At 38.3% G+C, this 24,802-nt stretch overlaps 1 protein-coding gene across 6 annotated transcripts in view; it reads left to right on the plus strand.

The window, feature by feature from the left end:
- The window catches only part of MATR3 (matrin 3), a 40,004-nt gene that overhangs the window by 9,251 nt on the left and 5,951 nt on the right, over window positions 1-24,802 (plus strand). For 3 of the 6 annotated variants that reach the window (XM_054488862.2, XM_054488857.2, XM_054488856.2), the window contains exons 2-12: window positions 7,601-8,688; window positions 15,018-15,079; window positions 16,045-16,086; window positions 16,418-16,530; window positions 17,400-17,452; window positions 17,940-18,065; window positions 19,244-19,369; window positions 19,644-19,811; window positions 22,218-22,349; window positions 22,793-22,836; window positions 22,928-23,297. In XM_054488862.2, coding sequence (XP_054344837.1) covers window positions 7,777-8,688; window positions 15,018-15,079; window positions 16,045-16,086; window positions 16,418-16,530; window positions 17,400-17,452; window positions 17,940-18,065; window positions 19,244-19,369; window positions 19,644-19,811; window positions 22,218-22,349; window positions 22,793-22,836; window positions 22,928-23,297 — 2,148 coding nt within the window. In that variant the 5' untranslated portion in view covers window positions 7,601-7,776. The remainder of the gene's footprint in view (window positions 1-7,600; window positions 8,689-15,017; window positions 15,080-16,044; window positions 16,087-16,417; window positions 16,531-17,399; window positions 17,453-17,939; window positions 18,066-19,243; window positions 19,370-19,643; window positions 19,812-22,217; window positions 22,350-22,792; window positions 22,837-22,927; window positions 23,298-24,802) is intronic. The other 3 variants (XM_054488865.2, XM_054488871.2, XM_054488864.2) reach the window with 2 other exon arrangements.

The following is a 24,802-nucleotide window of genomic DNA, read 5'->3' on the forward strand; positions in this document are numbered from 1 at the left end:
ACAGAGCAAGACCCTGTCTTGAAAAAGGAAATCATAGTGTGGATTTCATGTGGTAAGTGGTAGGGAGTAGTAGGTTTTTGAGCCAGAAGTGTGTGAAATGAGTGATGTTTTAGGTTGTTTATGTTGAAAGATGATGAGGTGTGAGCTTTGATGTCAGGAGGCTAGCTAAAAAGCAGGAGGACTAAGATTATGGCAGAGAGAATAGAAAGGTAAGATCTATAGCCATACCACCCTAAACTAGCACCTGATTTCATCTGATCTTGGAAGCTAAACAGTGTTGGGCCTGGTTAGTGCTTGGATGGGAGACAGGTTAAGGACTGCAGGGTGAAGGGTGATTTAACACAGGTTGGCAATACAGAATGAAGAAGGAAGATGTTTAATTTGTCCACTTTTACTAGAATTACTGCAATATAGATAGTGTATTGTTCTTTAGCTTGTCTGTTGAAAGTTGCTACCAGTTGGCTCACACCTGTAATCCAGCACTTTGGGAGGCCAAGGTGGGTGAATCACAAGGTCAGGAGTTCGAGACCAGTTTGGCCAACATGGTGAAACCTTGTCTCTACTAAAAAATACAGAAAATTTGCCGGGTGTGGTGATGTGCGCCTGTAACCCCAGCTACTCCAGAGGCTGAGGCAGGAGAATCACGGGAACCTGGGAGGCGGAGGTTGCAGTGAGCCAAGATCACGCCATTGCACTCCAGCCCTGGCAACTGTGCGAGACTCTGTTTCAAAAACAAAAGGTACTACCAGTCTTTAAATCTGTTTTTGAAAGCTGATTCCTGGTGACCAGTATGACATTAAAGTTGACACATGAAAGAGACTACGGTGAAGATGAAAAGTTTATAAGCTCTTTATTCATTTGTCTTTGGATCTTAGTCCTTTTACCCCTAAAAGTTTTTCTCATCTAAAAATAAAGAAAAATAGATTTTACCTTCTTAGTTTTATGAGGATCAGATTATACCAAATGAGATGATAACTACGGTGCTGTGTGCCAGACACTAGATGTTTTATGTAGACTAATTTATTAAGTCTTCTTTTTGAGTCAGACTCTCACTCTGTCGCCTAGGCTGCAGTGGCTCACTGCAACCTCTGCCTCCAGGGTTCAAGTGATTCTTCTGTCTCAGCCTCCCCAGTAGCTGGGATTACAGGCACAGGCCACCACACCTGGCTAATTTTTGGTGTTTTGTTGTTTTGAGACAGAGTTTTGCTCTTGTTGCCCAGGCTGGAGTGCAGTGGCATGATCTCAGCTCACTGCAACCTCCTTCTTTTGGGTTCAAGTGATTCTCCTGCCTCAGCCTCCGGAGTAGCTGGGATTACAGGCGCCTGCCACCACACCTGGCTCTTTTTTGTATTTTTGGCAGAGACAGGGTTTCCCCATGTTGGCCAGGCTGGTCTCAAACTTGTGGCCGTAAGTGATTCTCCCACCTCAGCTTCCCAAAGTGCTAGGATTACAGCCATGAGCCACCGTGCCTGGCCTAATTTATCAAGTCTTTACAGCCTTATGAAGTAGGTATTATTTTTATTTCCCACCACCCTTTTTGGCTCAAGGTCACACAGCTGTTTGTAATAGAACCAGGATTCGCACGAAGGCTTTTGGGCCCCCAAAATTCAGTATGTATGAAATAGTTGTAGAAATGTTTGTGGAAGTCGAGAGAACAGGACTCTTAGGGATACAGAATGGAGCCTTTTTTCTTTATTTGAGACAGAGTCTCACTCTGTCACCCAGGCTGGAGTACAGTGGCACAATCTTGGCTCACTGCAGCCTCCACCTCCCGGGTTCAAGCGATTCTCCTGCCTCACCCTCCCAAGTAGCTGGGACTACAGGTGTGTGCCACCACACCCGGCTAATTTTTGTATCTTTAGTAGAGATGGGGTTTCGTCATATTGGCCAGGTTGGTCTCGAACTCCTGACCTTAAAGTGATCCTCTTGCCTCGGCCTCCCGAAGGGCTGGGATTACAGGTATAAGCCACCGCGCCCAGCCCAGAATGGAGCCTTGAAAGAAATCACTGATTTTGCTTAAGCAGAGAAGAAAGTAAAGAGTCAAGTTTATGTCGTAGATCAAATAGACAACATTATCAGGTAAACGGGGTAACTTTCTATCTTGTAATACGGGTTTACTTCATCAATTCTGTGTAGTTTTAATCTGAAACTATTTCTTGCGTGATTGAAGGTCACTGGGAAAAAATTTTAAAGCCAGGAAGAAGACAATATTATTCCAGGTCTGAGTGGGAATTTCTTACACTGGTTAACAAGTAGTTTTCTGTCTTCTCAGCAGCTGACGCCACTCTGCAACATTCTTGTCACTCATTAGCCTAAGAATCAAGAACTGGACTAAAAATTGACTTCACGTCTGTTAGATGGATTAAGAACAATGGTCTTAAAGCACTTGAAAATATTCATGCTTGTATTTCAGCCTTCCTGGTACTACACTTTTTTATCTTTTCTATTGTATGGTGACAAATGCTACTTTACCACACCCAGCTAATTTTTGCATTTTTAGTAGAGACGGGGTTTCACCATGTTGGCCAGGCTGGTCTCAAACTCCTGACCTCAGGTAATCTGCCCACCTCAGCCTCCCAAAGTGCAGGATTACAGGTGTGAGCCACTACGCCTGGCCTATTTTAAAAACTCTTAAGCTACTCAAGGTACATGCCATACTGAGATGAGATTGTGACACTCAAAAACATAGATTAGAGAGCATAAGATTTGAAAGTGGCTGAAACTCTAGGGAAAAAATGGAGTAGTTCTTCAGCACACTTCAAAAAACAAACCCTTAAATGAAATAATTGATTCAAAAATATTAGGAAATATTATATACACCATTAAAATGAAAACTTCTAGTACTTTTAAAATGGAAACTATGGTAAATTATTTATAAAACCATTATAAAATTTAATAAATGAAGAAAAATTTAAATAGTAACTGAAACCTGTTCTTGAATTGAAAATAAGTTGGATGCTTGGTTTGAAACTCGTGACCACAGGAATCAATATTTTTGTGTGATTTATGACAAAAATCAAGCAGCTACCTTTCCAAATGGTGCTGCTTTGAAATTACTGATAGTCAACTATGTCTGCCATCTATCAGTGACATGGGTTAAGACATTTTTACTAAATTGGTATTGTTGATTGGTACCTAAAACATATTTGGTATATTTTCACATGAATAAGCTAATAAATGATCAAGGTGATTGGCCTTGATAGAACATTTGGAAAATCTGAGCATTTCTTGCAATTCAGAAGAGGAAAATATAAGAAACTGTAGTTTTCTAGCTGTTGCTTGTAAGTTTCAATGTGAAGTTAAAATAATGTTATTATGAAGGTATTTCTTTCCCTGAGTATCTCTACTTTTATGGTTAAACCATAAATAATCTTTTATAGTTTTATGGGTAAACCATCTCAAATTAGTTGTTTTTTTTTTTTTTTTTTTAGTTCTGACTACAAAGACTGAGAAGAGAAAAATTATTTTTTTATTTGTTTTGTTTTTTGAGATGGATGTTTGCTCTGCCCAGGCTGGAGTGCAGTGCCCCGATCTCGGCCCAGTTCAGCCTCCGTCTCCCAGGTTCAAGCGATTCTCCGGCCTTAGCCTCCCACATAGGTGGGACTACAGGTGCGTGCCACCATGCCCAGCTGATTTTCATATTTTTAGTAGAGACGGGGTTTCACCATGTTGTCCAGGATGGTCTTGATCTCTTGACCTCGTGATCAGCCCACCTCGGCTTTCCAAAGTGCAGGGATTACAGGCGTGAGCCACTGCGCCCTGCCAGAGAAAAATTATTTAAAGGAGTGATTATCTCACACAGTTGAGAGCATAGCTGAAGATCCATGTGGAGTAGTAGATACCTCTTAGCATTTTGGGAGGCCAAGGCGGGAGGATTGCTTGAGCCCAGGAGTTCGAGACCAGCCTGGCCAACGTGGTGAAAACCCCCTCTCTACCAAAACAATGAAAACCAGCCGAGCATGGTGGCATGTGTCTGTAGTCCCAGCTACTTGGGCTGAGGTGGGAGGATGGTTTGAGCCTGGGAGGCAGAGGTTACAGTGAGCCTGGGCAATGCACTCCCAGGTGTGATGCCATTCCACTCCAGCCTGGGCAATGAAGGAGTCAGACACTGTCTTTTTTTTTTTAAACAGCTAAAGATCTTTTCATTTTTTTCTAATACCTTCTAAGAAACTAAAGTTGGCTTGCGCTTATTTTAGTAATTCTGCTAGATAAACCTCTGAAAGAATGACTAAGGACTTACCGGTAATCTTTAAGGAAATTTAGATCTGGAACAGCTGTTTGCTTCTGTTCTTCGTGAATTTTCAGGGTATGTGAAATTTTTCAGAAATATTTTAGTACTCTAGTTCTTTTAATTGGAGAAGAAAAAGCCAATAACAAAAATCAGATTCTCATGTAATGGGAGGTAGAATACTAACTGAAACGTTTCCTAACCATACATAGGGATGATATTCAGATTTGTTTAGATGTTGAATGTGAAGCTAACATTTTTAAACAGCTTAAAATTGTATCATAAAATAATTTTAAGTTACAGTTTAAGTTGCCAGTAAAAATCAATTTTTAAGCTAATTTGTTAAGAATTTGGTTATCGGGCCAGGCGTGGTGGCTCATGTCTATAATCCCAGCACTTTGAGAGGATGAGGCAGGGGGATCACCTGAGGTCGAGACCAGCCTGACCAACGTAGAGAAACCCCGTCTCTACTAAAAATACAAAATTAGCTGGACGTGGTGGTTTGTGTCTGTAATTTCAGCTACTTGGGAGGCTGAGGCAGGAGAATCACTTGAACCTAGGAGGCAGAGGTTGCAGTGAGCCGAGATCATGCCATTGCATTCCAGCCTGGGCATCAAGAGTGAAACTCCATCATAAAAAAAAAAAAAAAAAAGAATTTGGTTATCAAGATTGTAGTAAATGGCATTTGTGTAGTGAAATTATGGGTAATGTTGATAGTTTTTAGGGGGGTGCAGGTGCTTTCTTTTTTGGAAGTGAAGGGTTCTGCATTGATGGGCATTTACACTAGTATATAGAGATTTTAAATAGGTAAATTGGATTTTGATAATAAATGTTCTCCCAAAACTACTATATTCAAAATTGTTTTAACCTCTAGTGCAGTTTCCTATAGAAAGACAATTTTATAATTACAGGAAAAAACAATATAGTAAAAGGAGCTAATCTTTTGTAAATCTTTAGTAAATGTCTCCATATTGTGCTGCCTTTGCTAATAGGCAGTGGGGCCCGTGTGAATGAGCCTTCAAAAGTGGCTTGTACATCTTAGGTTCAGCATTGACATGATAGAGGAACTGTTTTAATAAATGCTTTTTCAGCAATGCTGCCACATCTGGTTTCTCCCAACTTTGTTCTAATAAAACCATTTTTAAGAATTTGGTTTGTGGTTTAATCCAAAATCTAACTTAAGTTGCTTTTCACTAATTTTACCCTAATATCCTTGATGGAGCTGTATTTTACATTGAAACTGAGTATCTTAAAACTACTAAGGTGGTTGTTACAGAATTACACGTTGTCATGGGATTTACATTGTTTGTCTTGACCCTTTTCTGAGTTTTTCTGACATCCATTTTCTGTTTGTCTTAAGGTTATCCTTTACCTTTGCTTCTCTTAACTTTTTCCTTTTGTAGATCCACTGTTTTCCTATGAGCTACCAAAAAATGTAATTCAGAGCTCTGTAGTCTTAACAATCACATTTCCTTAAAATATGGCCGTTTTAAAAATTTTAAACAATTTTAATACCATTATATAATTTCTCTTAGGGAAAAAATAATTCAAAAGACTGACTTTTCAGTAATACAAAGCTTTGGCTACAACATGAAGGGCAAAGCTGCAATTAATAACCCTGATACTTCAACATTTTTATTTTGAAAAACCCTCTAAAGGATTTGATTTTTAGAAATATGTGTGAAAATTTAGAGGGTCCACCACCATTTACATAGCATCTCAGCCGCCATTCTGTGTGGCATTTATAAGACATATCAAAGAAACTTTCATCCAAAGAAGTCCACTTATTCTCGTCTTTATTAATCTTAAAGCTTAAGTAGTTTACATAGTGGATCTTGTCTAGAACTAGTAATAGTTTCTTTGGTGTATTTTCTCAAATTCATCTTTCTTGGTGTGCAAAAACATCTTCCTGTAACTCCAGCCACCTCTTACAGCATTTCTGTCTTTTAAAACTTGATTATATCTATTTTTAAAAATCTAGTCTAAATCTTTCTTGCCTGCAACTTTTTTTATACTTCCTTTGCCACTGTATTTGTCCATTGTATCCTTGCTTTAATCCATCATTGGTGAAATTGGTCCTGTAATAGACTTGTAACTACTGGATATTGTCTGGTTTTACTGTTAAAGTTTAACATATTAAGCTACCAGTGCTGAGTGTATTGGTGATCAAAAAATAGAAAATTTAAGCAATGCCTCATAGAATTCTGTACCAAACAACTTCAGATTTACCTCTGTATGTAGTTGTGATTATAAAATTGTTTCACTGAAGATGTTATGTATATCTTTCAACTAATATTTTATGACAATCATGATATAAATGATTTGGAAATTCTTATGTGACAGTTTCTGAGGTACAACAATAATGATTTAAGAAAGAAAACAATTTCATCTGGAAACACGTCTTGGGGGATCATAATCAGAACATAAATTTACCAGGTGATTTGGGCCATTCTTGTGAAAAGTTTACAGGAAACTGTGTAACCAAGATCTCATTTTCATTTTTACCTGTTTTGTGCTCTAGATATGCTGTAGCCCTGAGTGTTAAATGAGTACTGATGGATGCTAATTTGGGGAGTTCCCTTCTTTAAATCACCTGTATTTCCTGTACCTAGTTTTTTTCTTGGGAGGGTTCCTATTCCTGTACTGACCAGAGTTAGTTCTCCTTACTTTAAAAGACTAGATATGAAGTAAACACTGCCTGATGTAGGATGGTCAGTAAGAAGGCAATTAGTGTATAACTTAAATTTGGGCAGCAATCCTTAAAACTATAGGAAATGACTTATTTTTCTTATTCACATCTATCTTCACCTCAAATTGATTTTGCTGTATAAAGGTCTCAGCTATTATGTTTGGTCTTATATCTTATATTAGGTACTTGAAACCTAAGCTTCATTTACTTGTGATTTTACTTTGTTCTTTCTGTTAGTGATAATAGGTCTCATTTTCCAAAGCACAGTACAACTGATTCATCTTTGACTTGCTGACCTTGATTTTTTTGTTTTTAGTCTTCTCCTGGAACTTAAGCATCATACTATAGGGTGTATTTTTATTCTTCTAAAAGAAGAAACCCATCTATATTTTTACTGAAATTTTGATGTACTCAGACATCTAACCTTTCAATTTACATGTTTTTAAACTCAGTATGAAAGTCCCTTTAATAGTTAAGCTTTAGCATGAAATACTACTTTTTAAATATCTATATGCAGGCTCTGCATACATCAGGAATCTGTTTAAGATATGTAATAAATTTCTTGTAAGTTTGAGATCTTAAATGTTTTTTTTTTAATCAACATGATGCATAAGTTTTTTTTTCTTAAAAAAACGGCATCTGCTTAAAGGGATTTATGACTAAAATTGCTTATTTTTCTACAGAGTTGTCTGCTGGTTCTCAGCTTGAAGAAGATTCTGCAGTCCTTATTGATCCTTTTTCTTGGCGTTACCATTTTTTGAAGCAAAGTTAACCTAGCTTTCTAGTTTGAGCTTTCTTTTTGGCCGTCTTTAAAAAAAATTTTTTTTAATCTATAAAATAGACAAGAGCTAGTTCTACAATGTCCAAGTCATTCCAGCAGTCATCTCTCAGTAGGGACTCACAGGGTCATGGGCGTGACCTGTCTGCGGCAGGAATAGGCCTTCTTGCTGCTGCTACCCAGTCTTTAAGTATGCCAGCATCTCTTGGAAGGATGAACCAGGGTACTGCACGCCTTGCTAGTTTAATGAATCTTGGAATGAGTTCTTCATTGAATCAACAAGGAGCTCATAGTGCACTGTCTTCTGCTAGTACTTCTTCCCATAATTTGCAGTCTATATTTAACATTGGAAGTAGAGGTCCACTCCCTTTATCTTCTCAACACCGTGGAGATGCAGACCAGGCCAGTAACATTTTGGCCAGCTTTGGTCTGTCTGCTAGAGACTTAGATGAACTGAGTCGTTATCCAGAGGACAAGATTACTCCTGAGAATTTGCCCCAAATCCTTCTACAGCTTAAAAGGAGGAGAACTGAAGAAGGCCCTACCTTGAGTTATGGTAGAGATGGCAGATCTGCTACACGGGAGCCACCATACAGAGTACCTAGGGATGATTGGGAAGAAAAAAGGCACTTTAGAAGAGATAGTTTTGATGATCGTGGTCCTAGTCTCAACCCAGTGCTTGATTATGACCATGGAAGTCGTTCTCAAGAATCTGGTTATTATGACAGAATGGATTATGAAGATGACAGATTAAGAGATGGAGAAAGGTGTAGGGATGATTCTTTTTTTGGTGAGACCTCGCATAACTATCATAAATTTGACAGTGAGTATGAGAGAATGGGACGTGGTCCTGGCCCCTTACAAGAGAGATCTCTCTTTGAGAAAAAGAGAGGCGCTCCTCCAAGTAGCAATATTGAAGACTTCCATGGACTCTTACCGAAGGGTTATCCCCATCTGTGCTCTATATGTGATTTGCCAGTTCATTCTAATAAGGTGAGTTAACTCAACAGATGCTTCTAATTTCTTTTACATTGTAGTGCCTATTTACCTATATCTTTGACTCTAATTCTGTAGTCTGATGACATTGAGTTGATCAAGCATTTTTAAACTTTTGAGAACACTTTATTTGGAAGGTAATTGTTTTTGAGCATTTTAAACCAGGGCTTTACATTAATATATTCTACCTAGATTACTTCTGGCCACAAAGCTGTCATCCACTGAGATTATCTTGTTGGTTTTTGGCATCAATATGTTCTTCTTAATCATATATTTAAGCAGGTTTTTTTTGTCTGCTTTGTTGAATTGTTTTAAGTATTTTTTTTGCAGTCAATGTGCTCTGCCATTCAGGATGCTAGATTTCAGCTCTCCATCTGTCTTGATTGCTGATTTGTATGTAGTAAAGATGTATTCTTGAACAATTCTCTTTTTTTCCTTATCTGTGGCTACAGGGAAAGAGTTAATGTAGAGCCCTGGTGTTTGTTTCAGTATGTTTCATATTTTAGATTAGTTCATTCTTCCTTTTTTAATTTCCCTTTAACACAAACTCTCATACTATGACTGAAATTTTTCATCATTTTTTTTCTCCTTTTCCACAACTTTCTTAAACATACTTCAAAACTCACTTTTTATTATCCCATATTACATCTATCCCTTCAGAGACTTGGACAAATCAACTACTACAGTATCCTGCTCTGTGTTCCTCATAAACAAATTCTTTTTCTGAGTTAGGCTTAGACTTCTGAAGTAGTCATTTGAAAAGAAAATCTAATTCTCCTTTGCTTTAATTATCACATCTGGCAAAATGGGAACTTTTTCAAAATGCCCTTTTAAATATGTTGTCCTTTCTCTTTCAACTTTTTCGGTGTTACTCATTCTGACTTTTTTTCCCCCAATATATGGTGCAGTTGACTTAAAGTCATTGTTATAGCACCCCACTAGCTTGATCTATAATCTGTGACCGTCCATTTTTTCCTGATGTGCTCTACTTAACTGGAACAAGTTGCTGCCATGAAATTGATTTGATGGTTACTGTTACAGGGTTTTTCTTTACAGTAACATCTGGAAGGGTCATTTTCTTTTCATAGCTAATCCTTTGATAAGCATTTTTTAGTAAATGAGTATGGATTTTTTTTTTTAGTAGACTAAATCATACCATTGTTTTTAATATTCTGTTAAAGAGTATTACCAATCACTCCCTTTCCTTGTGTTTGGATCTCAGTATTTTTGTCTTTTAATCTTTAATCTGTACCAAAGTAAATTAACATAAATGCTAAATTTAGATTTATTTGAACATTTAAGAAGATGTATTTTCATTAAGAAATACAACCCCAAACTCACAAAAGCCAGCAAATTTTAATGGGTATATGTTTTGGGTGTTACCTTTTCCTAAATTTGTTGGCTCTACTAAATATATCATGGAATTCATTTTAGTTTCTGATGAGCACTAAACTTTAAATTTTAGGTCCCGTGTGAATTCATAGAATGAAAAGGTCCATTAAACATTGGTGACTCCAATTTTTTCTACGTTATTTCTTGCCTGTTCATAAGGAAATAATAGCAGAAATGTCAATATGACCAATATTCTCAGAAAGGGTCTCTAAATTCTGAGGAAAATAGATAGTTACGGTGTCTCAAATGAGAGTGATGTGAAGGGACTTAAAAAATCTTCGCTACTGGAGTCATTAAGCTGTTGGGACATCATAAAGGAACACAATGGAACCATGAGAGGACTTAGAGAAAAGTTTGTTTTTATGTATGATTATGCTTTTTTCCTCCAAATTTTGCTACTTTCTAGTTCCTGAAGAAGGCTAATAACTTAAATGGATCTAAATTAACGAAAGAGCAGTTTTTACATATTTTGATGAAACTATGGATTCAAGAGTAAGGTACACTACCCTAGTGCAAGAGGTACTTTTAGCCTGTAAAAATGCTTAGGTCCTAGCTAGTTTTGGTATTCTGTCAAAATACTGAGTGCATTTGAGAACTATTTTAGAGGCCTTTTGTTTAATTCTGTGGTTTAAATGTGTAAATTGGACCAACTTTAAGAAGTTTAAACACATGGATTATCTGAATTTCTAGTTTTCTAGTTGCTTTACTATGTTTTTTACGTATATGCATTATATTGAAAAAATATTTAAATACTCACTTTAGCAGTGGACCCTCTATAACCGCTATAGAAATGACCTTAGAGAAAATTTCTGTGATGGAAGTAGATAATGAAAAATTTTTAAACATTTAATCCTGCTCTCTGGTATTGCTGCATAACTTGGAAAATCTGTTCTTTTTACTTAGTGGTATTGTTAGTAACATTTTGTTAAATAGTCTACATGATCAAAAATTCTTACTGTGAAGTAGGAAACTTCACTTGAAAATAATTTGTCATGGAGTGTCATTATTTTTAGGTGACTTAAAGTGATGGTGTTGCTTCTATTTCTTTATAGGTCATTTTAGATCATCAAATTTCTTTTCTTCTCTTTTCTTTTTTTCTCTTTTTTTGAGACGGAGTTTCACTTTTGTTGCCCAGGCTGGAATGAGTGCAATGGCGCGATCTCGGCTCACCGCAACCTCCGCCTCCCAGGTTCAAGCAGTTCTCCTGCCTCAGCCTTCCGAGTAGCTGGGATTACAGGCATGCGCCACCACTCCCGGCTGATTTTGTATTTTTAGAGCCAGGGTTTCTCCATGTTGGTCAGGCTGGTCTTGAACTCCCAACCTCAGGTGATTCACTGCCTTGGCCTCCCAGAGTCCTGGGATTACAGGCATGAGCCATCGCGCCCAGTCATCAGATTGCTTTTCTATGCAATCTCAAGCTTTCTCAGCTTCTTTTCACTTAAAGAAAATTACCCACTACAGCACTTTGGCTGTCTTGTCACTTGAGTTTATATTAAGTTATACTTTTTTCTGCCGTTCTGTAAGTGCTTCCCAAATTCTTTTTTTTTTTTCTATAAGGTATCTTAGATACATCAAGGTGAATGTAGTTTTCCTACAGAAATGTCTGAATTTAAAAAGTGCACAAATCCTTTATTAATCTGATTTTGCAGGAGTTACCTCAGTGTAGAGTCCAAGGATATAGATTTTTATAAAACTCTCACTTAGTCCTCACCGTAAACCAACCAGTAATAGATCAGTAGTACAGATTAGTGATGGGTGAGTTTGGGAGGTATGTCATTGATTTTTTTGATCTTGGCCTTCCTTTTATCGCTTTGAAAGACCAGACACACTTTTCTCCTAAGTTTGAACCTTTAAAGAGCGTGGAGGATTGGATATAATTTCTGTTCAGCTACGTACCCTTTCTAGCTCCTATGAAATAGAAGCATGCGTAGTAGGATAACATTTATTCCTCTCCCACAACTTAAGGATATTTTAAGTAAAATCTGAATATTTTTAGTTCAGAGAATTAATTATAAGTCATTAATTGGTATTTGTTTAATTAATCCTTTTTTTTTTTTTTGAGAAGGTGTCTTGCTCTGTGTCCCAGGCTGGAGTACAGTGGTGTGATCTTGGCTCACTGCATCCTCCGCCTTTCAGGTTCAAGCAATTCTCCTGCCTCAGCATCCCGGGTAGCTGGGATTACAGGCGTACATCACCATGCCCAGCTAATTTTTTTGTATTTTTAGTAGAGACAGGTTTCACCATGTTAGCCAGGCTGGTCTCTAACTCCTGACCTCAGGTGATCCGCCTGCCCCGGCCTCCCAAAGTGGTGGAATTACAGGTATAAACCACCACGCCCAGCCAAGGCTTCTAAATTTTGTGAACTTACCTGTGGCTCCTCTGGCTTACAGCCATTTTTATTTTATTTTATTTTATTTTGTTTTATATTTTCGAGAAAGGGTCTCTCGCTTTGTAGCCCACGCTGAAGTGCACTTACGTGATCGCAGCTCATTACACTCTCTACCACCCAGGCTCAAGTGAGGCATGTACCACCACCACATCTGGCGTTTTTTTCTTGATAGAGATCGGGTTTCACTATGTTGCCCAGGCTGGTCTCAAACTCCTGGGCTCAAGTAATCTGCCTGCTTTGGCCTCCCAGAGTGCTGGGATCGTATGCGTGAGCCACTGTGCCCGGCCCTTACAAGCCATTTTAAAACTGGTCCCCAAGAAGGCAGTGGTCCATTACTTTCCAGTTGAAACTTTAGATATCCCAAATAGCTGATGATTAGAGAGCCAGCTGGAGAGATCTTGAGTTCGTTAGCTATTAGCCATTATTTTAAAAAGATAATCTAGCTTTGAGAGACCTGGAAATAGTAGTTTATAGCTTCCAACATTTTAAGGAAGGTACCATTCTATTTGGATGAGTTCCATTTTAGTTCACAGGATTTTATTTTTATTTATTTATTTTTTCTTGAGACAGTTTCACTCTCGCCCAGACTGGAGTGCAGTGGTGTGATCTTGGCTCACTGCAACCTCTGCCTCCCAGGTTCAAACTATTCTCCTGCCTTAGCCTCCCAAGTAGCTGTAATTACAGGCACCTGCCACCATGCCCGGCTAATTTTTGTATTTTTAATAAAGACAGGGTTTCACCATGTTGGCCAGGCTGGTCTCCAACTCCTGACTTCAGTTGATCCTCCCACCTTGGCCTCCCAAAGTGCTGGGACTGCAGGCCTGAGCCACCGCACCTGGCCTTTCACAGGATTTTAGATAATTTTAGTAGAGCATAGGAATGTACCTAAACTGTCGTCAGGTAAATATAAACCAGTGTTTTTTTTTTTTTTTCTTTTTTTTGATCCCACTTATAAAATACCAATCCGCAGCTTTTTGAAAGCATGTTATCTTGTAATTTGGTACCTTGCTCTAATTTAGTTCAGCTGTCAGTGAGACATCCCCCTTTAAAAACACATCGCCTGACCATGTTTTATATTCCAAATACAATTGTATTGGGTAGTGTGGGTGTTAGAGAAATTACCTCAATTTGTGGGAGTTTGTGAAACATCAATAATAGTTGTAAAGCAGGAATGTAAAACAAAACTGCTTTATAATCAGTGTAATAATAGTTCTTTTTTTTGCACATTCCATGTGCCTGGCAAGGGTCTGATAAGCAGTTTACCTTTATTGACTCATTTGCTTTTCACAACAACCCTATGAGACTATTGTCCCCGTGAATTTAAATAACACGGACCAAAGATTCACATCTTTGTAATTTGGGAGTGAACCTAGGCAGTCTAATAGCAGAGCCCACGTTTTGTAACTTCTCTTTCTTACATTGCCTAAAAAGTTAACTCATTTATATCTGCATTTTTTTCCTAAAGAAATTTATTTGAATAAAATAAGAGTTACTTCTTCAATTTAAACTAAACCATGAAAGAGTGAATAGTGATAGAATGTCATGTTTCCCTCCCTAAATTTGGAAAGAGGCATTCCTTAAATTTGCTTATTTTGGGGAAATACAAAGGGAGCTTAATATTTTGATAAATGGGATTCGTTTTCTAGAAAAGCCATTCCTGTTGAATCATTTTAGCATTTTATGGTAATGCTAATCATGGTGCATTTTTCATTCACTATGTATTTAGTAGGTAGTAAACCTGGAACATCATCAAAAGCTGGATGTGATTAAAGTTTTTGGTTTTGTTTTGTTTTGTTTTGTTTTGTTTGAGACGGAGTCTTTGTCACCCAGGCTGGAGTGCGGTGGCACAATCTCAGCTCACTGGAATCTCCACCTCCTGGGTTCAAGAGATTCTGCTGCCTCAGCCTTCCAAGTAGCTGGGACTACAGGCGTGTGCCACCACGCCTGGCTAAATTTTCTATTTTTTGTAGAGATGGGGTTTCGCCATGTTGGCTAGGCTGGTTTCAAACTCCTGGTCTCAAAGTGATGCATCCACCTCAGTCTCCCAAAGTGTTGGGATTATAGGCATGAGCCACTGTGCTCGGCCTAAAAGATTCTATTTTAACTAATTGTTCACATTTATAGTATATAGTTTCTAGAAAAGTAGATATAAACATGGATGTTTTATTCAGAGTGCTATTAAAGTAGCATACAATGAATATTTCAGTTTGGTCCACAGTAAAAATTAATAAGCCTTGCTGATCTCAAGGTTAGTTACTACTCTTGATCTTTATTAACTCTATATCTTTTCCCTGTCAAATATCTTAAGTATGTTGACAAGTTAATCCAGTTTTTCCAAGAATGTGCATAGCGTATTTGAGGGCAGGATCAAGTCTCAAGGATTCAGAGAAATGGTTTTAAATTAAATCAATGTGATTTAGTGAATGGGCAGGTGTTTGTACAGCCTATGATACTGCATAAACATTAATATCCTAGAGTTTGAATGGTTCAGATGAAAATATTTTAGCTTTATTTTTGTTAATTCTACTAATTTACTTTGCTGCAGGAGTGGAGTCAACATATCAATGGAGCAAGTCACAGTCGTCGATGCCAGCTTCTTCTTGAAATGTAGGAGTTTGAAATACCTTTAAAACATCCTTATCGTGAATCAGAATCAGCCATTATTGGTTTTTGGGAGTTCATCATTTACTTGTAATATCCACAATGTTAATATCACATAGTGGTATTGTATGGACAATACTATTTGCAAGTAAAATGTTTAGATCTGGAAATTTCATATTGAATATTAGATGCAGTAATGATATTTTGTTATTTAACATTTCTAGGATACATACATATTGGTCATTATACAAATTGGTGGTTTTTACTAGACATAGTGAAAGATAGTATTTGATATGTAGAGTGGATTAAACAGTAGCATTTTTAATAATACATGCTCTAAAAATGTAAAAGATACGGAAAAGAGGGTAGGTTATTAAAAGATTCTAATTCGTTGTCCAGCAAAATCCTTGGTGATGTATTTTTTTTTTTTTTTTTTTTTGCTTTTGAGATCTTTGGTTTTGAGTTCAGGCTGCTACCTTGAAATGGAATTCCTAAAGAAACTCCCTGCTTAAGCAGCACACAGTGCCCATTGTTCACTGGAGTTGGAATTTTCACATATGCCTAACTCTGTTGGGGCCATTCTTTCTTTCTAATGTCACAACTCAACTATGCTCTTGGTATTAATACTGGAGAAGGAAAATCTGTGCTCTGTTCTTGTTTCTATGTAACCCACATTTCTAATTCTTTGTGCAGCACTTCCTCCTTACAATTTAACAAATAGAGGAAAAACTTAATTTCAACATTATCTGCATTTGTAAGCAATACAAAACAAGTTTATTTTCGTGGATTATTTTGAAGTTCTGAAATTTTTCTTTTGAAATATCTATAGGAAATGCTTTAAAACTGTGTTTCTAACACTTAGACTCTCAGATAACTTTACTAATAAATGATCTCTACTTTAGAGGCCAAACAAGGCTGTTTTGTGAAAAGGACAGTTTTATTTTAAAGTTAATTTTCTGGTCTTTTTAAAGCTACCCAGAATGGAATCCTGACAATGATACAGGACACACAATGTAAGTTAAATTTTTTAAGCTACCATTTGTAAAGGAGATCAATGTAAGGAATTCAGGTTTAACTTTCAACATTTCATAAAGTATTTTCAGAATTTCTTTACTGAAAATGAGACTTTGATAAAACTCACGTTGGTTAACAATTTTTAGAACATATATTATGTAGTAATTTGTATTTTTATTGTTAATGTAGACTTTGACCTAGTTACTTCACAGATACCCTGAAAGATTGAAGTGGTTGTGGTCATATATTGGGGTGCTTTAACATTAAATCTTAATTCTTTCCTATGGACCCCTTTATTATGATTTATATTTTATGTCTTTACTTTACTAGGGGTGATCCATTCATGTTGCAGCAGTCTACAAATCCAGCACCAGGAATTCTGGGACCTCCACCTCCCTCGTTTCATCTTGGGGGACCAGCAGTTGGACCAAGAGGAAATCTGGGTAATTATATAAAATTCATGTTACTTTTCCCTACAGAGCCCTTACTGAAAATTTTTCTTTTTATTTATTTATTTGAGACGGGGTTTCGCTCTTATCGCCCAGGCTGGAGTGCAATGGCGCGATCTCGACTCACTGCAACCTCCGCCTCCTGGGTGCAAGCAATTCTCCTGCTTCAGCCTACCGAGTAGCTGGGATTACAGGTGCCCACCACCACGCCCAGCTAATTTTCGTATTTTTAGTAGAGACGGGGTTTCACCACATTGGCCAGACTAGTTTCGAACTCTTGGCCTCAGGTGGTCTACCCGCCTCAGCCTCCAAAGTGCTAGGATTGCAGGCGTGAGCCACTGTGCCAGGCCGCAAATTTTACTTATTTGTTTTAGACAGAATCTCACTCTGTCACTCAGGCTAGAGTGTAATGGTGCAATCTCTGCTCACTGCAACCTCTGCCTCCCGGGTTAAAGCGATTCTCATGCTTCAGCCTCTCCTGAGTAACTGGGATTACAAGCATGTGCCACCACACCTGGCTAATTTTTGTATTTTTGGTAGAGGCAGGGGTTTCGCCGTGTTGCCCAGGCTGGTCTCAAACACCTGGCCTCAAATGATCTGCTCACCTCCGCCTCCCAAAGTGCTGGGATTACAGGCGTGAGTCACCACACCCGTCCCCATTCTGAAAATTAAAGGCAATGATTATAGGTGAAGGAAGGCTCATTCAAATATTACACAGAAAAAACATTGCATGAAAAGTGATGGTAATCATATATTTGTAAGAGCTTTTCATTTGTGTTTGGAAGATGCACATTTTTCAGTAAAATTGCTTTTTTAAGCAATTATAGTGATTACAAGACTGAAAACTTTCTCTTCCCATAAAGGTGCTGGAAATGGAAACCTGCAAGGACCTAGACACATGCAGAAAGGCAGAGTGGTCAGTAATGAAGCTTTTGCTTTTACTGTATTTACGATCTTCGGGAATATGATTTGACCTAAATCCTTATTAGTTGAGTATGTATCGTGGTCCTCATGGGAACATTGCTATAATTTGAAAACAATCACGTTTTTATAAGCTTTGATAACAGTTAAAACTTTAAATTTTGTATGCCCATAGTCCAGTGAGCTCACCTTGATTCAGCATCTTGGAAACTTTGCTGTCCAGTTATGCGTACAATATTTAATTTAAAAATCACTGCAGAGTATGTTTTGACACTTTGAAGTAGTTTAACCATTTGGTTATGGTCAGAAAGAACTTACCCAGTGATGTTTGATGTGTAGTTTTAAAATTCTCTAGAATGTTATGAGTTGTTTTACTTACACTCTCCTGGTTAATTATAGATTATAAAAAGTCCTAATGCATAATTGGTTTCATATTGCTTTAAAGAGACTTAATTGCTTGGTTTTTTCCCCCTAATGGATAGGAAACTAGCAGAGTTGTTCACATCATGGATTTTCAACGAGGGAAAAACTTGAGATACCAGCTATTACAGCTGGTAGAACCATTTGGAGTCATCTCAAATCATCTGATTCTAAATAAAATTAATGAGGTATGAATTGAAATAATGGTATTATTCATTTATTCATGCCACTAATATATGTTCTGCAAGAATTAAATGATTTTGTATTAGAAAAATAAAACTCAAGGTAATTTTATCAAATGCAGAATGTAGTAGAGGAAAAGGCCAGTAGTTGATGAATATAATAGAGTACTAATGGATTATTAGTAACTATAAATTATGATCCTTCGGTAGTAATTGTCATTATACTACTATAAAAGTTGTAAAAGGAAAATTCTGTGGAAAGCCATTTCAAATCTATACCAAAATGATGGTTTCAAGTCATTATTTTTAGTCCAATTGGCATAGTAAATGATAAAGTAATGCAGTAGAAGATTAATCTGAGGTGGCCTTTGTAATAAAATAGCAAACTGGCAACATTGTTTTTTGGGGTTTTTTTGTTTCTTTGTTTTGGGAGACGGAGTCTTGCTCTGTCACCCAGGCTGGAGTGCAGTGGCGCGATCTCAGCTCACTGCAACTTCCGCCTCCTGTGTTCAAGCGATTCTCCTACCTCAGCCTCCCAAGTAGCTGGGATTACAGCCACCCACTATCATGCTCGGCTAATTTTTGTATTTTTAGTAGAGATGGGGTTTCACCATGTTGGCCAGGCTGGTCTCGAACTCCTGACCTCAGGTTATCCACCCACCTTGGCCTCCCAAAGTGCTGGGATTACAGACGTCGGCCATTACACCCGGCCAACATTTTTTGTTTGTTTTTGTTTTGTTTTGTTTTTGAGTGTCACTCTGTCACCTGGGCTGGAGTGCAGTGAGGTTCACTGCAGCCTCCACCTCCCAGGTTCAAGCCATTCTCCCGCCTCAGCCTCCTCCAAGTAGCTGGGACTACAGGCGTCCACCATTACGCCCAGCTAATTTTTGTATTTTTAGTAGAGACGGGGTTTCACCATGTTGGTTGGCCAGGATGGTCTCGATCTTTCAACCTCGTGATCTGCCTGCCTCGGCCTCCCGAAGTGTTGGGATTACAGGCGTGAGCTACTGGACCTGGCCTGTTTTTTGTTTTGTATTTTAATTCTTGAAAGTATTTTCTACTTAATGATTAAATATATCTGGAAAGATTTGGGGCATTGTTATTTTTTAGGAAAAAAAATCTTTAGTTCAATGTGAGAAAGCTGATTGGAAAAAACAGAGAAATAACTTTTTGTATAATTTCAGGCATTTATTGAAATGGCAACCACAGAGGATGCTCAGGCTGCAGTGGATTATTACACAACCACACCAGCGTTAGTATTTGGCAAGCCAGTGAGAGTTCATTTATCCCAGAAGTATAAAAGAATAAAGGTAATGTTTATTTTTTCAAGTTGTATATCAGTTTAACAAATCATTATAGTATTTATTAACTTTGGTTATTTAAAATTATTGCTAAGGCCAGGTGTGGTGGCTCACGCCTGTAATCCCAGCACCTTGGGAGGCCCAGGAGTTCGAGGCAAGCCTGGGCAACATAGCAAGACCTCGTCTCTATAAAAATAAAACAATTGGTAAAGACTAGGATGTTTTTAACTGTTAACTAATAATTACTGCACATTTGTCCTTTTATTATTGTTATTTATTAAAGAAACCTGAAGGAAAGCCAGATCAGAAGTTTGATCAAAAGCAAGAGCTTGGACGTGTGATACATCTCAGCAATTTGCCCCATTCTGGCTATTCTGATAGTGCTGTTCTCAAGCTTGCTGAGCCTTATGGGAAGATAAAGAATTACATATTGATGAGGATGAAAAGTCAGGTAATATACATAAGGAAGTTTTAGAGAAGATAATTTATTAAAATCCTTTAAGATTTTTCAATATGGGGCCGGGTGTGGTTCCTCACACCTGTAATCCCAGCACTTTGGGAGGCCAAGGCGGGCAAATCACCTGAGATCAGGAGTTCGAGACCAGCCTGGCCAGCATGATGAAATCCTGTCTCTACTAAAAATACAAAAATTATCCGGGTATGATGGCGTGTGCCTATAATCCCAGCTACTTGGGAGGCTGAGGCAGGAGAATTGCTTAATTGTAGGGGGTGGAGGTTGCAATGAGCTGAGATTGCACCACTGCACTCCAGCCTGGGCAGCAGCAGAGCGAGACTCCCAACTCAGAAAAAAAAAAATTTTTTTTTTTTTTTTTTTTTTTTTTCAGTATATCCCTATTTTTAGTGATGAAATCTGGAGGACTAGTTGTTTGCTTTTTTTTTTTGAGACAGGGTCTCAAAAAATTAATATTTCATACTTTTTTTTCTTATATTTAAAAAAATTAGAGTTAGCTGGTCGCAGTGGCTCACGCCTGTAATCCCAGCACTTTGGGAGGCGGAGGCAGGCAGATCACGAGGTCAGGAGATCGAGATCATCCTGGCTAACACAGTGAAACCCCGTCTCTACTAAAAATACAAAAAATTTAGCTGGGCGTGGTGGCATGCGCCTGTTGTCCCAGCTGCTGGGGAGGCTGAGGCAGGAGAATGGCATGAACCCGGGAGGCGGAGCTTGCAGTGACTCGAGATTGCGCCACTGCACTCCATCCTGGGTGACAGAGCAAGACTCCATCTCAAAAAAAAAAATTTTAGAGTTAGGCTGGGTGCATTGGCTCATGCCTATAAATCCCTAGACGTTGGGAGGCTGAGGCCGGAGTTGCCCAGCAGTTTGAGACCACCCTGACAATATATTGAGGCAACATCTGTACAGAAAAAAATTTTTTTAACCAGGCAAAGTGGCATGCTCGTACAATTTTAGTTATTCTGGGAGTCTGAGGTCAGGTGGAACACTTAACCCAGGAGTCCAAGGTTGTAGTGGGCTATGATTGTGCCACTGTACTTCAGCATAGGCAGTGGAGTGAGACCCTGTCTCAAAAAGGAAATAAGGATGAGGAGAACATCTTTTCTGTTTTTCTTTTTTTGTTTTAAACACTTCTGTAATTCAGCATTGCAAGTTTGTGTCCTTCCAGACTTTTATTTTTGTTACACTATTTTAATTATCTTAAGCTTATTACTTTTTTTTTTTTTTTTTTTTTGAGACGGAGTCTCGCTCTGTCACCCCGGCTGGAGTGCAGTGGTGCAATCTCAGCTCACTGCAAGTTCTGCCTCCCGGGTTCATGGCATTCTCCTGCCTCAGCCTCCCCAGTAGCTGGGACCACAGGCGCTCGCCACCACGCCTGGCTAATTTTTTTTTTTTTTTTTTTTTTTTTTTTTAATATTTTTAGTAGAGACGGGGTTTCACCATCCACAGGATGGTCTCGATCTCCTGACCTTGTGATCCGCCCGCCTCGGCCTCCCAAAGTGCTGGGATTACAGTCTGAGCCACCGCGCCCAGCCAGCTTATTACTTTTTTGCAGAAAGAGTGTATATAGATGGTTTAGTATTTGGCACTACAGTGATTCTTGGGGATTTTGTAAATCTGACAGGTTGGTTTTTTGGTTTTTGGTTTTTTCTGAGACGGAGTCTCACTCTGTCGCCCAGTCTAGAGTGCAGTGGTGCCGTCTTGGCTCACTATAAACTCCGCCTCCTGGGTTCAAGCAATTCTCCTGTGTCAGCCTTCCAAGTAGCTGGGACTACAGTAGGCACACTCCACCAGGCCCAGCTAATTTTTGCATTTGTAGTAGAGATGAGGTTTCACCATACTGGTCAGGCTGTTCTCGGAATTCCTAACCTCAGGTGAGCCACCCGCCTTGGCCTCCCAAAGTGTTGGGATTACAGGTGTGAGCCACTGCACCCAGCCCTGATATTCAGTGACTTTTTAACTCTGTGCTAAAGATTAAAATTTTTAGCCAGGTGTGGTTGCTTTCACCTGTAATCCCAGCACTTTGTGAAGCCAAAGCAGGAGGATTGCCTGAGTCCAGGAGCTTGAGACCAGTCTAGGCAACATGGCGAAACCGCATCTCTACAAAAAATACAAAAATTAGCCAGGCATTGGTGGTGCATGCCTGTAGACCTAGCTACTGGGGGGCTAAGGTGGGAGGATCACTTGGGCCCAGTACATCAAGGCTTCAGCAAGCCAGGATTGTGCCACTGCATTCCAGCCTGGGTGACACAGTGAGACCCTGTCTCAAAAAAGAAAAAATGTAATGAAAATTTTCTAACCAGTAGGTAGAATACATAATAAGGTTTTATACAATTTTGTAAAATATAATGTGCTTTGTGGTTTCGTTTCTTTCTTTTTAAGGCTTTTATTGAGATGGAGACAAGAGAAGATGCAATGGCCATGGTTGACCATTGTTTGAAAAAAGCCCTTTGGTTTCAGGGGAGATGTGTGAAGGTTGACCTGTCTGAGAAATATAAAAAACTGGTTCTGAGGGTACGTAGTATTTGATTTGTCATCATTTAACAGCTTGTTTTTACATATTTAAAGCCACAACATTCTTTTAAACATTTTTGTATGCTAAAAATACAGGATTATTGAAATGTAAGTTTATTGAAAGAGGTAAATCTATTGAAATAAGTTATTGAAAAAGAACAACCTTTTTTTCTGGTCTTTAATGGCAGAAGTTTTTAAACGAGTCTTCCCTAAAGGACACCTTTATTGCTCTTATCTGTTTAAGTTTTTAATAGCGTTCTGCTACCAGAATGTTTTATTTTCCGCTTCTCTGTTGGTATGGTCATGATGAATGTCTGACTGTAGGCAGCTTAGGTTCTCAAATAAGGTTACGGGAATTGAATAAGCTGAGTTGATTATAGAGATTGTCTCCAATTATTAATTCACTGGATAATTGTGTATTCTGCAAAACTTTTGTCTTTTAGATTCCAAACAGAGGCATTGATTTACTGAAAAAAGATAAATCCCGGTAATTTCATTTTGTTTTTCATATGTGTGAGTATGTTCAACTTTACTTTTTCAGACGACAAATTAATTGTGGTGTGTCCTTTTGATATCAGAAAAAGATCTTACTCTCCAGATGGCAAAGAATCTCCAAGTGATAAGAAATCCAAAACTGATGGTTCCCAGAAGACTGAAAGTTCAACCGAAGGTAAAGAACAAGAAGAGAAGTCCGGTGAAGATGGTGAGAAAGACACAAAGGATGACCAGACAGAGCAGGAACCTAATATGCTTCTTGAATCTGAAGATGAGCTACTTGTAGATGAAGAAGAAGCAGCAGCACTGCTAGAAAGTGGCAGTTCAGTGGGAGACGAGACCGATCTTGCTAATTTAGGTGATGTGGCTTCTGATGGGAAAAAGGAACCTTCAGATAAAGCTGTGAAAAAAGATGCAAGTGCTTCAGCAGCAGCAAAGAAAAAGCTTAAAAAGGTAAAGAAAGATATATTGATTTGTTTTAATAGAACATTAGATCAGATCAGTATTTCAAGTTATTTACCTAAGCAGGATCAGATAAAGAGAATTATATGATTTAAATCAGAAAATAAATCAGATATGAACCAGAATATAAACATTTAAATCTAAACTCTGCAATAAAGAATTAAATAAGAGATTTTATTATAGTTGGCAAAAAACATCAGCTCAAAGAGGAAACTTTTTAGTAAAAATGAGGGAGAAAGACTCAAAATATATATGCTTCTGTATTGTAGTGGTAGCATATAGGTAGGCAGCCTTATAGTGGAGCTTTGAAAAAAATATATAGGACATGAGTTTGCAGTAAGTTAACTGACCCAAGATAGTTAAAACTTTTGCCACTCATTAAAAAATTATTGAATAATTTTTCCTATTTGAGAAATGTTGGCCTGATCATAGTATCCTTTAAAACAATTTTATTTGAACATGTAAGTTATTTAGAAGCCACGTACAAAGTGAATATAAATATAAAAATACATGCTATAAAGAAGAGTAAACCAAAGACCCATATTGAGCTGACTCCTTAGCTTAAGGAGTAGGGCATTAAAATGCCTTTGAGGCAAACTTTTTATGTTAAATGGTTCATAAAATGTCGGAGTCAGTCAGGCCCAGTGGCTAACGCCTGTAATCCCAGCACTTTGGGAGGCCCGCAGATCACTTGAGGCCAGGAGTTCAAGACCAACATGGTGAAATCCCGTCTCTACTAAAAATACAAAAATTAGCCGGGCGTGATGGCACATACCTGTAGCAGCTATTTGGAAGGCTGAGACAGGAGAATTGCTTGAATCTGGGAGGCAGAAGTTGCAGTTAGCCAAGATCACATCACTGTACTCCAGCCTGGTTGACAAGAGCGAGACTCTATCTCAAGAGAAAAAAAGTAGAGTGAAATGAGATTTTTGCCATCCTATTCCGTATTCCATTGGTTCCTTTTATGCAACATTCAACTCAAAACCAATATTTACCTCGGTTTTTATTTGATGGTTTGGTCAAATAACTTCATTTATTTTTCTAACTAGAGCTGATATTATGTTTACATTTGTAAATGCTAATAATTACTGATGTTTATGGCATTTAATGCCATACGTTTTTCTAAGTTTAAATTTATTAATTTAATCCTCACAACCATATGCATCTCATACTGTGATCTCCAGTCCATAAATGAGGAAAATTGAAGTATGGAGAAGTTAAATAATCCCATACTGCTTATAAGACACAGCCAAAATGTAAACTTAGGCAGTCATTCTTCAGAGCATGAATTTTTTTTTTTTTGAGATGGAGTCTTGCCCTGTCACCCAGGCTGGAGTGCAGTGGCGTGATCTCGGCTCACTGCAGCCTCCACCTCCCAGGTTCAAGTTCTGCTGCCTCAGCCTCCCAAGTAGCTGGGATTACAGGTGTCCACCACCACACCAGGCTAATTTTTGTATTTTTAGTAGAAACGAGATTACGCCATGTTGGCCTGGCTG

The sequence above is a fragment of the Pongo pygmaeus genome, chromosome 4 (assembly GCF_028885625.2).
Source record: "Pongo pygmaeus isolate AG05252 chromosome 4, NHGRI_mPonPyg2-v2.0_pri, whole genome shotgun sequence".
Lineage (NCBI taxonomy): Eukaryota > Metazoa > Chordata > Mammalia > Primates > Hominidae > Pongo > Pongo pygmaeus.